At 44.8% G+C, this 12,942-nt stretch overlaps 1 protein-coding gene across 3 annotated transcripts in view; it reads right to left on the bottom strand.

The window, feature by feature from the left end:
- Positions 1-12,942, bottom strand: part of LOC120989023 — a 284,579-nt gene that overhangs the window by 97,295 nt on the left and 174,342 nt on the right. For all 3 annotated transcript variants that reach the window (XM_040416861.1, XM_040416863.1, XM_040416862.1), the window contains exons 4-5: positions 5,840-5,891; positions 5,651-5,755 (exon numbers count right to left, since the gene is read on the bottom strand). In XM_040416861.1, coding sequence (XP_040272795.1) covers positions 5,651-5,755; positions 5,840-5,891 — 157 coding nt within the window. The remainder of the gene's footprint in view (positions 1-5,650; positions 5,756-5,839; positions 5,892-12,942) is intronic.

Genomic DNA, 12,942 nt, shown 5'->3' on the forward strand with positions numbered 1-12,942 from the left:
GTTCTGTCACAGGTTTTATTTTTTTGTTTTTACAGGGTTCATCTGACAGGATAGGTCATGTGTTATTTTTATAGAGCAGGTCGTTACGGATGCAACAATACCAAATATGTGTATTTGAATTTTTTTGGTTTCAGTTTTACACAATAAAGCATTTTTGAAAAGAAATCATGTTTTTGTGTCTGCATTTTCTGCAAGCCATTTATTTTATTTTTTTTCGTTTCGTTTTTTGTGGGAAGAGTAGACGTTTTTATTGGTACTATTTTGGGGTACATATGACTTTTATGGCACGGTTTTAATTAATTATTTTTTTTTACAGCATTGACCTGAATTTAAAAATTTGTTTACTTTTACCCACCCGATCAGGGTGCCATACCTGTACTGCGCTGGGATTTAAGTCACGTCCTGCAGCACCTTACAGGTATGGCGCTGGTATCCTACAGGTAAAAAAAAAAATCAAAAACATAAATTTGTCAGAAATCTGGGGAGTTGCACATGTTCTGCATTACCTGTGGGTGATTCACGCACATGCACTGGGAAACTAGGTGCAGGGGCCCATAGTAAGTTCCCTATGTGATCTGTGTATGCCCCTGGCCTTGTGTGTTAGGGAGAACAATCATAAGCTTTTCTGAACATGTTGTTAAAAGGGGATAAACATGCACACCCACAGAAATGACCTAATTCTGCTGTCTGATTAACTCACTAGGACATAACATGCATTCATTTCTCATTAAAACATTCAGACATGCTGTAAAATACAAAGGTTTGTTATCTTGGAAACTGAACCATATTTCCATAAGCAAGTTACTTCATCTCCTGAAGTAATTTATTTACATTTCTTTTAGCGGAATATTTTATTAGTTTGTGGACTCGCTGGTAAATGTGATTTAATAATTCTGAAATATTTGTGTCTAGAATCTGTGTGAATTGATTCTGAACTAACAGGATTCTTCATAGTTTTGCGATTTGCTTAAAATTGGAGGGAGAAAAACAGGAGGGGGGAAGAAGATGGAGGATCGCATGACCCTGGGAGGGGTGGGGGAGTTAGTCCTGATTGGCTCAGAGGTTGACAGACAGCCTGTGAACCAATCTGGGGGGATCTTGAAAAGTCTTTCAGGCTCTGGGCTGGAGAGATGCTATGCTGTGCGCAATCGTACAATCTGAAAGCATGTGTGTTTGCTAAGTTTGCCAAAAAACTATTACAGAAAGTATAGGGACATAATTAAGTAGATTTAGGGTTTATTTAGGGAGTGACTGATCAGTCAGAGTTGTGTATTTCATAATGCTGCTAGATAGTGAAAATTTCATGTTGCACTGAAAAATCTGCAATCAAATCAACAAAACCAAGCAACAACCTCATTTTTTTCTGTGCATGGACAGCCAACCTCAAGTTTCTACAGTTCATAACTGTTTTATAGGCTTATTGCCAGCACCTCCAGCATCAATAGCAATACATTATGATGCAAACACTGAGCAATTGCCCCTCTTCTTCTTTTTCTAATAACCATACCATATATTATTAGTGAGCGCGTTGTGCTGCAATAACAGCATTTACTGTATATACCAGTTATCCGTTAATGCATTTTATTGCATCAAGATACTATCCATTATTGAGTGTCTTGTGTTGCAATAACAGAATTTATATACCAGTTTCATTACAAGCCTTGTGATATATCAAGATACTGTACATTATTACACTGCGTGCAGAATTATTAGGCAAATGAGTATTTTGACCACATCATCCTCTTTATGCATGTTGTCTTACTCCAAGCTGTATAGGCTCGAAAGCCTACTACCAATTAAGCATATTAGGTGATGTGCATCTCTGTAATGAGAAGGGGTGTGGTCTAATGACATCAACACCCTATATTAGGTGTGCATAATTATTAGGCAACTTCCTTTCCTTTGGCAAAATGGGTCAAAAGAAGGACTTGACAGGCTCAGAAAAGTCAAAAATAGTGAGATATCTCGCAGAGGGATGCAGCACTCTTAAAATTGCAAAGCTTCTGAAGCGTGATCATCGAACAATCAAGCGTTTCATTCAAAATAGTCAACAGGGTCGCAAGAAGCGTGTGGAAAAACCAAGGCGCAAAATAACTGCCCATGAACTGAGAAAAGTCAAGCGTGCAGCTGCCAAGATGCCACTTGCCACCAGTTTGGCCATATTTCAGAGCTGCAACATCACTGGAGTGCCCAAAAGCACAAGGTGTGCAATACTCAGAGACATGGCCAAGGTAAGAAAGGCTGAAAGACGACCACCACTGAACAAGACACACAAGCTGAAACGTTAAGACTGGGCCAAGAAATATCTCAAGACTGATTTTTCTAAGGTTTTATGGACTGATGAAATGAGAGTGAGTCTTGATGGGCCAGATGGATGGGCCCATGGCTGGATTGGTAAAGGGCAGAGAGCTCCAGTCCGACTCAGACGCCAGCAAGGTGGAGGTGGAGTACTAGTTTGGGCTGGTATCATCAAAGATGAGCTTGTGGGGCCTTTTCGGGTTGAGGATGGAGTCAAGCTCAACTCCCAGTCCTACTGCCAGTTTCTGGAAGACACCTTCTTCAAGCAGTGGTACAGGAAGAAGTCTGCATCCTTCAAGAAAAACATGATTTTAATGCAGGACAATGCTCCATCACACGCGTCCAAGTACTCCACAGCGTGGCTGGCAAGAAAGGGTATAAAAGAAGAAAATCTAATGACATGGCCTCCTTGTTCACCTAATCTGAACCCCATTGAGAACCTGTGGTCCATCATCAAATGTGAGATTTACAAGGAGGGAAAACAGTACACCTCTCTGAACAGTGTCTGGGAGGCTGTGGTTGCTGCTGCACACAATGTTGATGGTGAACAGATCAAAACACTGACAGAATCCATGGATGGCAGGCTTTTGAGTGTCCTTGCAAAGAAAGGTGGCTATATTGGTCACTGATTTGTTTTTGTTTTGTTTTTGAATGTCAGAAATGTATATTTGTGAATGTTGAGATGTTATATTGGTTTCACTGGTAAAAATAAATAATTGAAATGGGTATATATTTGTTTTTTGTTAAGTTGCCTAATAATTATGCACAGTAATAGTCACCTGCACACACAGATATCCCCCTAAAATAGCTAAAACTAAAAACAAACTAAAAACTACTTCCAAAAATATTCAGCTTTGATATTAATGAGTTTTTTGGGTTCATTGAGAACATGGTTGTTGTTCAATAATAAAATTAATCCTCAAAAATACAACTTGCCTAATAATTCTGCACTCCCTGTAGTGAAAGAGTTGTGCTGCAGTAACAGCATTTACAGTATATACTGTACCTGTTTCATTCCATGCACTGTATTGCATCAAGATACCGTGCATTATTAGTGAACGTGTTGTGCTGCAATAACATTTACAGTACATACCTGTTTCATTACATGTATTGTATTACATCAAGATACCATACATTATTAGTGAATTTGTTGTGCGGCAGTATCAGCGATTATATACTTGTTTCATTACATGTACTGTATTGCGTCAAGATACTGTGCATTGTTAGTGAATATATTGTGCTGCAATAACAGAATTATATACCTGTTTCATCACACGCATTGTAAACTATCAATACCAGTATGAAATGTGCGTGTAGATGTGGATGAATGTTAAATTGCTGCTCTGTCTGTAAATTAAAGAAAAACACTTGCAATTTTGCTAATACTGTTTAATAATCTGTGTACCAAACCTGTGACTTTTCATTTATAGGCCTCATAATAAAATGTCTGGTAAAAGGAACACTGGAAAATGAAATGCCTCATCATCCGGGAGTCAGAATGTGGGTTGCTGTAAAAGCACAAACAGCCGTAGCAGCAGCACCACCACTGCTCTGTTGCAGCACGACACTGCATCACTCCATCCCTTGGGAAAATAGAACTGGCCACCAGCAATTGGGACAAGAGTGTCCTCCTTCTTCTGGTCTCCTTTGCAGCAGCCAAGCCACATCTACATGCAGTACAGTGTCCCTGTCATTGTCATCATCAGTTACTGCTTGCACTACTCCTCCTCCTCTGCCTAATCCACTCCGTCATCAGCCATCAATAAAAGAATGTGTGGCAAGGAATCAACTATACATGCCCAGCAATCAGCTGTTGTGCTGCCTTTTGGAAACTGACAACTCACCCTTGCTGGAAGATACCTAGCCGCCATTATTTCTGCAAAAAGGGAAGGCAGCAGAAGAACAGCTTCTGCATCTTGCTGGCCACCTTGTAGCTGTTGGGGACTTACATGGATATGTCCCATGGAGGAGGAGGAAATACCACTGGAGACGGAGGAGGAGTGGGTGGTGGAGGAGCACAAGATTGATGATGATGACAACACTGGCCAGGACAACCAATCATTACAGTGGGGGCAGAGCTAGAAAGAACTGGGTCCTTGGGCATACTGATACTGGTGAGCATGGCAAGCTATGTGCTTGCTTGCTTACTTAGTGACAGGTGTATCCTTACCATCAAGCAATCTGATTATTACTGGATAGCCATGTTTTTAGACCCTTACTATCAAAGAAAATGGGGGAATGTTTTACTGTTGCTGAAAGGTAGGCCAAAATGCTGTATTACCAGGAAACACTGTGTGAGCAGCTTGCCGCTGTTTTTGGCGAGCAGATGCCTGCTGCTGTCGTGTCTGAGGCCCCTCTCCACCCCCTGCAGAGTCACCCACCTCCAATGGTCTATGATACAACAAAAAGCAGAAGCCGAAGCAGCAGCCAGTTTAGTATCCTCAACATGATGGAGCAATTTTTCCATGTGCCACACTAGGCTGAGGCAAATCACTGGACTGTGGCCTTTCTTCACGTTTCATGGACTTCTGGACAACCAGATTGGAACAGTGACCAGAACTGGCCCAGTTTGCTGTCGGTGTACTGTCTTGTCCAGCCGCCAGTGTCAGAAAGTGTGTTCCACAAAGTAATTCCTGTTCACACAATGTTTTTTGGCGCGTTTTTTGTGTGTTTTTTCTTGTGTTTTTTTTGCATGAAATCCGCGCCAAAAACAATGTATAAAAAGCCTCCAATTCATTTCAATGGGAGGCAGAACATTCTTTTTTCCACACCAAAAAGAAAACTGCAAGGAAAAAAGAAGCAGCATGCCCTATCTTGGTGCGGAAACCGCACTGATTCTCTCATAGAGATGAATAGAAAGCTAAAAAAATAGAAAGCAACAAAAACTGCACCATAACCAGGCATCAAAATTCGCCATGTGAACATCCCCTAACATAGTATTTATGCCCTCTATATACCCTGCAGACAGTAAAAAATAATTGCCACCAGAAGTAAAAACAGACAATTGCCACCAGAAGTAAAAAATAAACCTTGCACTCACCTTACCTCAACTCCCTGATGAGCGCAATAAGTCTTTGCATAGTTAACATCTTGGAGCAGGAGGAGTGATGCAGGGATATTGTCACACTGCCTGTGCATGTGTCCCAGTGTCCTTTATGCCACCTGTCTAAAGTGACTTGCGGCTTACAAGACAGAGAAAGGTAAGGCAGGGAGCCTATGGCTCCAGTACCAAAGGCTTCAACTGTATTGATGTCATGAGAATGCTGATGCAGTTGTTAGTGGTGGGCCCGGGCCACCGCCCCTGCACTCCTTCTAGCTAGTCTTCCGAGAATATACAAGGTGTTTTACTCACTACTTGACGATGAACTGCTGATTTCCAACAGCAGGGTTGGGGAGTTGTAGGATAATTCAGTCTCTTCCTCAGACTCTGAACATGAGGGTAAATCAGACCTGCTAACTGCATTAGAGACACACATGATCAATGAATGGTCTCCAACAGCAACATTTTAATACTCACATTTTCTAAGATATTTTTCATTACCGGACTTGTATACATTACTGGAGGGTGAGTACGGTGAATCTTCGGATGACATCTAGAATCAGAAAATGTAGTTTACTAAATGATATCATGTACATTCAGTGACAACATGTTAGTTTCTAATTTATCAGAAAAAAAGTGTGGTTGTTTTTGATTTTCTATTGTTCTAGATGACCCCGAGAAAGCTTTCGCATATATGTACAGTAGTCAAGGTACCAATGGTATTCTGCCCAATGCCTGGTGGGATAACACAACCCCAAAGAACGATGCTGATGTGAACAGAGCCTTAGTAATTTTCGTATCTACATCTATTTGCTTATTCATTTTAGGGCTCATGCACACGAATGTAGGTTTACTATCGTGTGTGTGTGTCTGCTTGTGAGTGGAACACTCAGGGGTGTCCTGTCGACCTTATAACGGGCAGGGGGTGGCAGGAAAAGTTTTGTATTATTGCATGGGTTTGCCTGCAGGCTTCAGGTGGGGATTTATGCTCGAGTTACGGCCCGGCGCAGGGCATAACAGCGTGTGAGGGCATAAGGTGAATCGGCCTGAAGGGCTTGGGAAACCCTTGTCACGTGACGCGGTGGGCTGCTCTCTTCCCCGGTATGTGACAATGACAAAGTGAAAACACAATAGTCAATATCTTTCTGACTTTTTTTTTTTTTTTTTAAAGAAAAACTAAAAACTTGCATTGAGATAAGAATTAAGACACTTTGCTCTGTATTCAGTTGAAGCACCTTTGGCAGTGATTACAGCCTTCAGTCTTCTTGGGTGTGATGCCACAAGATTTGCACATCTGGATTTGGGGATGTTCTGCCACTCTTCTTTGTGGATCCTCTCAAATTCTGTCAGGTTGGATCAGGACCGTCAGCGGACAGCCTTTTTCAGGTCACTCTAGAGATAGTCGATTGGGTTTAAGTCAGGGCTCTGGCTGGGCCACTCAAGGATATTCATAGAGTTGTCCCTAAGCCACTCCTGTTGTCTTGGCTGTGTGCTTAGGGTCCTTGTCTTGTTGGAAGGTGAACCTTTGGCCCAGTCTGAGGTCTAGAGCACTCTGCCTCAGGTTTTCATTAAAGGGGTTGTCTCATTTCAGTAAATGGCATTTATCATGAAGAGAAAGTTAATACAAGGCACTGCGATTGTCCATATTGGCTCCTTTGCTAGCTGGATTCATTTTTCCATCACATTATATATTGCTCGTTTCCAAGGTTACGACCACTCTGCAATCTGTGGTGGCCGTGCTTGCACACTACAGAAAAAGCACCAGTCTATGTGAGCTCTCATGGTCCTGGCCACCAGAGAGAGCTTTTTCATATAATATGCAAGTACGGCCACTGCTGATGGATTGCAGGGTGGTTGTAACAGTAGAAACGAACAGTGTATAATGTGATGGAAAAATGAATCCAGTCAGCAAAGGAACAAATACGGATAATAACAACACATTAGTTGTATTGCTTGTATTAACATTCTTTGCATGATTATTGGCACTTGCTGAAGTGACACAACCACTTTAAGAATATCTCTGTACTTTGCTCAATTCAGCTTCCCCTCAACCCTGTTCCAGCCACTGAAACACGCCCCCATAGCATGATGCTGCCACCACCATGCTTCACTGTTGGTGCTGGTATTGGGCAGGTAATGGGCAGTGCCTGTTTTTCTCCAGACATGGCACTTAGTATTGAGGCCAAAAAGTTTAGTCTTTGTTTTGCCAGACCAAAGAATCTTGTTTCTCACAGTCTGAAAGTCCTTAAAGGATAACTGTAGTATATATATTTTTTTTGAGTATTGGATTGTGGTGATTAATATCACCTTGGTGGCCCTATTTCAACTTTTCACTGTGTATTCAATTACCCCTTAATTCCACATTGTTGTTCCCTGTACTGCCTATTTTTACCTGTGCTTAAAATAGGGTTGCTAGGCATGGTCCGTCTATCTGTTGAAGGACGGAGCACGCAGCGTGCAGGCTCACATTACTGACAGCCAGGGACTGTAAGTAAATGATTAACGCCAGGTCCTCCCCAGCAGCTGATAACAGTGCCTGGGCTGTGTGCACTTCTCCCTGTCCCTGCGCTTGGCAGACGCTCCCTCACTCAGCAGAGCTGGAGAATGCAGAGTGGAAGCAGCGCAGACCAGGGAAGGGAGATCTGCCATCTGCTCAGTGTATAAATGAAAGCAACATGTGGTAAGAGGACCCCTATGTGCTGCAGGAGATTAACCCTTTAGGGGGAAGGGCTCTGGTTACTGACACTTTTGGGGGGCTATTGTTACTGGCTAGTGAGGGCAGGCGGGATTAGCCTCAGGGTGAGGGCAGTGGCGGCCATCTTAACTGAATAGTGAAATTGCAGTTTTATGCAGACTGGTTACTAAGGGCTGAATCCTATTAAATATGGGGTAAGTCAGTCTAATAGTAACTGATTCTGGAATATCATGTTATTAGTAACTACATATATGAAAATTTAAATTAGGGTCTAAATGTGACAGTTATCCTTTAAGGTGCACTTTTTTTGCAAACTGTAGGGGTGCTTTCACATGTCTTTTACTGAGGAAAGGCTTCTTTCTGTGCACTCCACCAGGGCCCAGATTGGTGGAGTGCTGCAGTGATAGTTGAACTTCTGGAAGTTTCTCCCATCTGTACACAGGATCTTTGGCGCTCAGCCAAAGTGACGTTTGGGTTTTTGGCCACCTCTCTTACCAAGGCTTTTGTCCCCGGATTACTTAGTTTGGTGGGGAGGCCAGATCTAGGAAGAGCCCTGTTTGTTTCAAGCTGTTCAAAGTCTTAAATTTAAGAATAATGGAGACTATTGTGCTCTTAGGAACTTTTAGTACAGCAGAAAAAAAAAATTGTACCATTCTCCAGATCTGGCTCCACACAATCCTGTCTTTGAGCACTACAGGCAGTTCTTTCCTCCTCATGACTTGCTTTTCGTTCTCATGCAAATTTTCCGCTGTTATACTTTATATGGACAGGGCTGTGTCTTTCCAAAACATGTTCAATAGGGTTGAGCGAACCCGAACTATAAAGTTCGGGTTCGTACCGAACTTTAGGATTTTTGGACCCTGGACCCGAACTCAAACTTTTCAGTAAAAGTTTGGGTTCGGTGTTCGGCGAGTTAATGGCGCTTTTTAAAAGGCTGCAGAGCAGCCAATCAACAAGCGTTTACCTCGTGTGCCCTTAGAAGCCATCACAGCCATGCCTACTAAAGACATGGCTGTGATTGGCCAGTGCAGCATGTGACCCAGCCTCTATATAAGCTGGAGTCACGTAGCGCTGCACGTCAGTCTGCTCTTATTAGTGTAGGGATAGGATGCTGCTGCTGTGAGGGAGAGAATAGGAAAGAATCTTTTATCAGAAGTGCTTGTTAACTCAGCGATCTACAGCGATTTTTTTTTGGGGGTGCAGTGCACAATTTTTTACCCTGCCCTGAGCCCAGTGACACAGAAAAATAACTTTTATCCGTCTGTTAGTTAGGTGGGCTTCGGTGGCCATTTTATGCAAGTTCAGTGCACCAGCACAGCATATGTGCATTTGTGACAGTCAAGTACAAGCTTGAAATACTGCAATAATATTCTGGGTATAAAAAAACACCCATTTTTGGCAATACCCTACATCTGGGGCCTTTGCTGCATTTTTCACAGCGAAATACAAGCTTGAAATACTGCACTAATATTCTGGGTTTAAAAAAACACCCATTTTTGGCAAGACCCTACATCTGGGGCCTTTGTTGCATTTGTCACAGTGAAATACAAGATTGAAATACTGCAATTATATTCTGGGTTTAAAAAAACACCAATTTTTTGCAATACCCTACATCTGGCGCCTTTGCTGCATTTGTCACAGTGAAATACAAGCTTGAAATACTGCAATTATATTCTGGGTTTAAAAAAAACACCCATTTTTTGCAATACCCTACATCTGGTGCCTTTGCTGCATTTGTCACAGTGAAATACAAGCGTTAGATACTGCTGGTATATTCTGGTTTAAAAAAAAAACCACCCATTTTGGGCAAGATAATACATTTGAGGCCTTTGCTGCATTTGGCACAGTGAAATACAAGTGTTAGATACGGCTGTTATATTCTGTTATTAAAAACACACCCATTTTGGGCAAGATAATAAATTTGCGGCCTTTGCTGCATTTGTCACAGTGAAATACAAGCGTTAGATACTGCTGTTATATTCTGTTATTAAAAAAAACACCCATTTTGGGCAAGATAATAAAATTGCGGCCTTTGCTGCATTTCTGACAGTTCAATACAAGCGTTATACAGTGCCTCCAGTTCCTTCACATTGTCTTCCACCCAGTCTCCTGCTGAAAGATCAGAGTTGGCACCTGCAGCCCATGTCCATCAGTCCTTCACCTCACCCCCTTGCAAACCAGCCAAGCAGTCTGAGCCCCAAGTCATGGAGCAGTCTCTTCTGCTTTTTGATGACTCTGCTAGCAGGGTTTCCCAGGGCCATCCACATAGCCCTGCCCCAGAAGTGGAAGATATTGAGTGCACCGATGCCCAACCACTTATGTTCAAGGTTGAGTACATGGGAGGACCACCGCAGCATGTCTCGGATGATGACGAAACACAGGTGCCAACTGCTGTGGCTTTCTGCAGTGTGCAGACCGACAGGGAAGTCAGGGGTGAAGACTGGGTGGAAGATGATGTGGAGGACAATGTGGTCCTCGACCCCACATGGAATCACGGTCATGCGAGTGACCTGTGTAGTTCGGAGGAAGAGGCGGTGGTCGCACAGAGCCACCACAACAGCAGAAGAGGGAGCAGGGTGCAAAAGTGGAGCGGCCGTCCCCTAGATAGTACGTCTGCTACTGCCCACCGCAGCAAGGGACCGAGCACACCAAAGCCAGCTCCAAGGAGTTCCCTGGCGTGGCAGTTCTTCAGACACTGTGCTGACGACAAGACACAAGTGGTTTGCACGCTGTGCAATCAGAGCTTGAAGCGAGGCATAAACATTCTCAACCTGAGCACAACCTGCATGACCAGGCATCTAAGTGCAAAGCACGAGCTTCAGTGGAGTAGACACCTCAAAAACAAAGAAAGGTCTCCGGCTCCTCCTGCTTCCTCTTCTGCTGCAGTCTCAGCCTCTTCATCCACCTCTGGAGTGACAGTGGCACCTGCCAACCCTGCAAACAGAGGATCTGCCAGCAACGCCACCACCTGGGTCACCAAGCATCTCCACAATGTCCCATGGAAGCATTCAACTCTCTATCTCCCAAACACTGGAACGAAAGAGGAAGTACCCCCCTACCCACCCGAGATCCCTGGCCCTGAATGCCACCATTTCGAAATTACTGGCCTTTGAAATGCTGTCATTCCGTCTGGTGGAGACAGAGAGTTTTAAAAGCCTTATGGCGGTGGCTGTCCCACAATACATCGTGCCCAGCCGCCACTACTTTTCCAGGCGAGCCATCCCTTCACTGGACAACCAAGTGGGGGACAAAATCAGGTGTGCACTGCGCAACACCATCTGTAGCAAGGTCCACCTAACTACGGATACGTGGACCAGTAAGCATGGTCAGGGACGTTATATCTCCAGCAGCACACTGGGTAAATGCAGTGGCGGCTGGGCCTGAGGCGGATAGCAGTTTGGCGCATGTCCTTTCACCACCGAGGATTGCAGGGCGCTTCTCTTTGCCTCCTGTTGCTTCCTCGTCCTACTTCGCTTCCTCATCCTCTACCGCCTCCTCATCCGGTCAGCGTAACACCTTTACCACCAACTTCAGCACACCCAGGGGTAAACGACAGCAGGCAGTTTTAAAACTTATCTGTTTGGGGGAAAAACCCCACACTGCGCAGGAGCTGTGGACGGGCATGGAACAACAGACCGATGAGCGGCTGGTGCCAGTGAGCCGCATGCCTGGCCAAGTGGTGTGCGATAATGGGCAAAATCTCGTAGCAGCTCTGGGACTAGCCAGTTTGACGCACATCCCTTGCCTGGAGCATGTGCTGAATTTGGTGGTGCAGAGGTTCCTTAAAAGTTACCCCGATATGTCAGAGCTGCTGCATAAAGTGCGGGCCGTCTGTACGCGCTTTCGGCGTTCTCACCCTGCTGCTGCTCGCCTGTCAGCGCTGCAGCGTAACTTCGACCTTACCGCTCACCACTTCATATACGACGTGCCCACAAGGTGGAAATCCACCTTGCACATGCTGGCCAGACTGTGCGAGCAGCAGCAGGTGATAGTGGAGTTTCAGCTGCAGCACGCATGGGTGAGTCGCTCTGCAGAACAGCACCACTTCACCACCAATGACTGGGCCTCCATGCCTTGTTGCGCTGTTTCGAATACTCCACCAACATGGCCAGTGCTGATGATGCAGTTCTCAGCGTTACTATCCCACTTCTATGCCTTCGGGCGATGATGGAAGAGGATGTGGCACAGGAGGAGGAGGAGGAAGAGGGATCATTTCATAGGGTTTCAGGCCAGTCATTCACAAGTGGCTCCGAGGGTGGGTTCCTGCACCCACAAACGCCAGGTACACAATTGTCCAGCCAGGGCACAGTTCTGGAGGATGACGAGGTGGAGGATGAGGAGATGGAGGTGGAGGAACCGTGTTCACAGCAGGGTGGCACCCTAATCAGCTCATGGCCATCACTGGTACGTGGCTGGGGTTATACAGACTATACACCTCCCACAGAGGACAGCTTTTCGTTGCCTCTGTGCAGCCTGGCACACATGAGCGATTACATGCTGCAATGTCTCCGCAACGACCGCCGAGTTGCCCACATTCTAACTTGTGCTGATTACTGGGTGGCCACGCTGCTGGATCCCCGTTACAAGGACAACGTACCGTCCTTAATTCCGTCACTGGAGCGTGATCGTAAGATGCGCGAGTACAAGCGCACGCTGGTAGACGCGCTGCTGGTGTCATTCCCACCTGACAGCGGGGGCACAGTGGAAGCACAAGGCGAAGGCAGAGGAGGAGGAAGAGGTCGCCAATGCAGCTGGGGCACCACCAGCACCTCAGAAGACAGGGTTAGCATGGCCGAAATGTGGAAAAGCTTTCATAACAAAGAGATAAAAAAAAAAATGGAGACCGCACGTCCTAAGTGATGGAATTTAATTCGGATTAAATTCCATCACTTTGGACGTGCTGTCTCAA

This window comes from Bufo bufo, chromosome 2 (assembly GCF_905171765.1).
Source record: "Bufo bufo chromosome 2, aBufBuf1.1, whole genome shotgun sequence".
Lineage (NCBI taxonomy): Eukaryota > Metazoa > Chordata > Amphibia > Anura > Bufonidae > Bufo > Bufo bufo.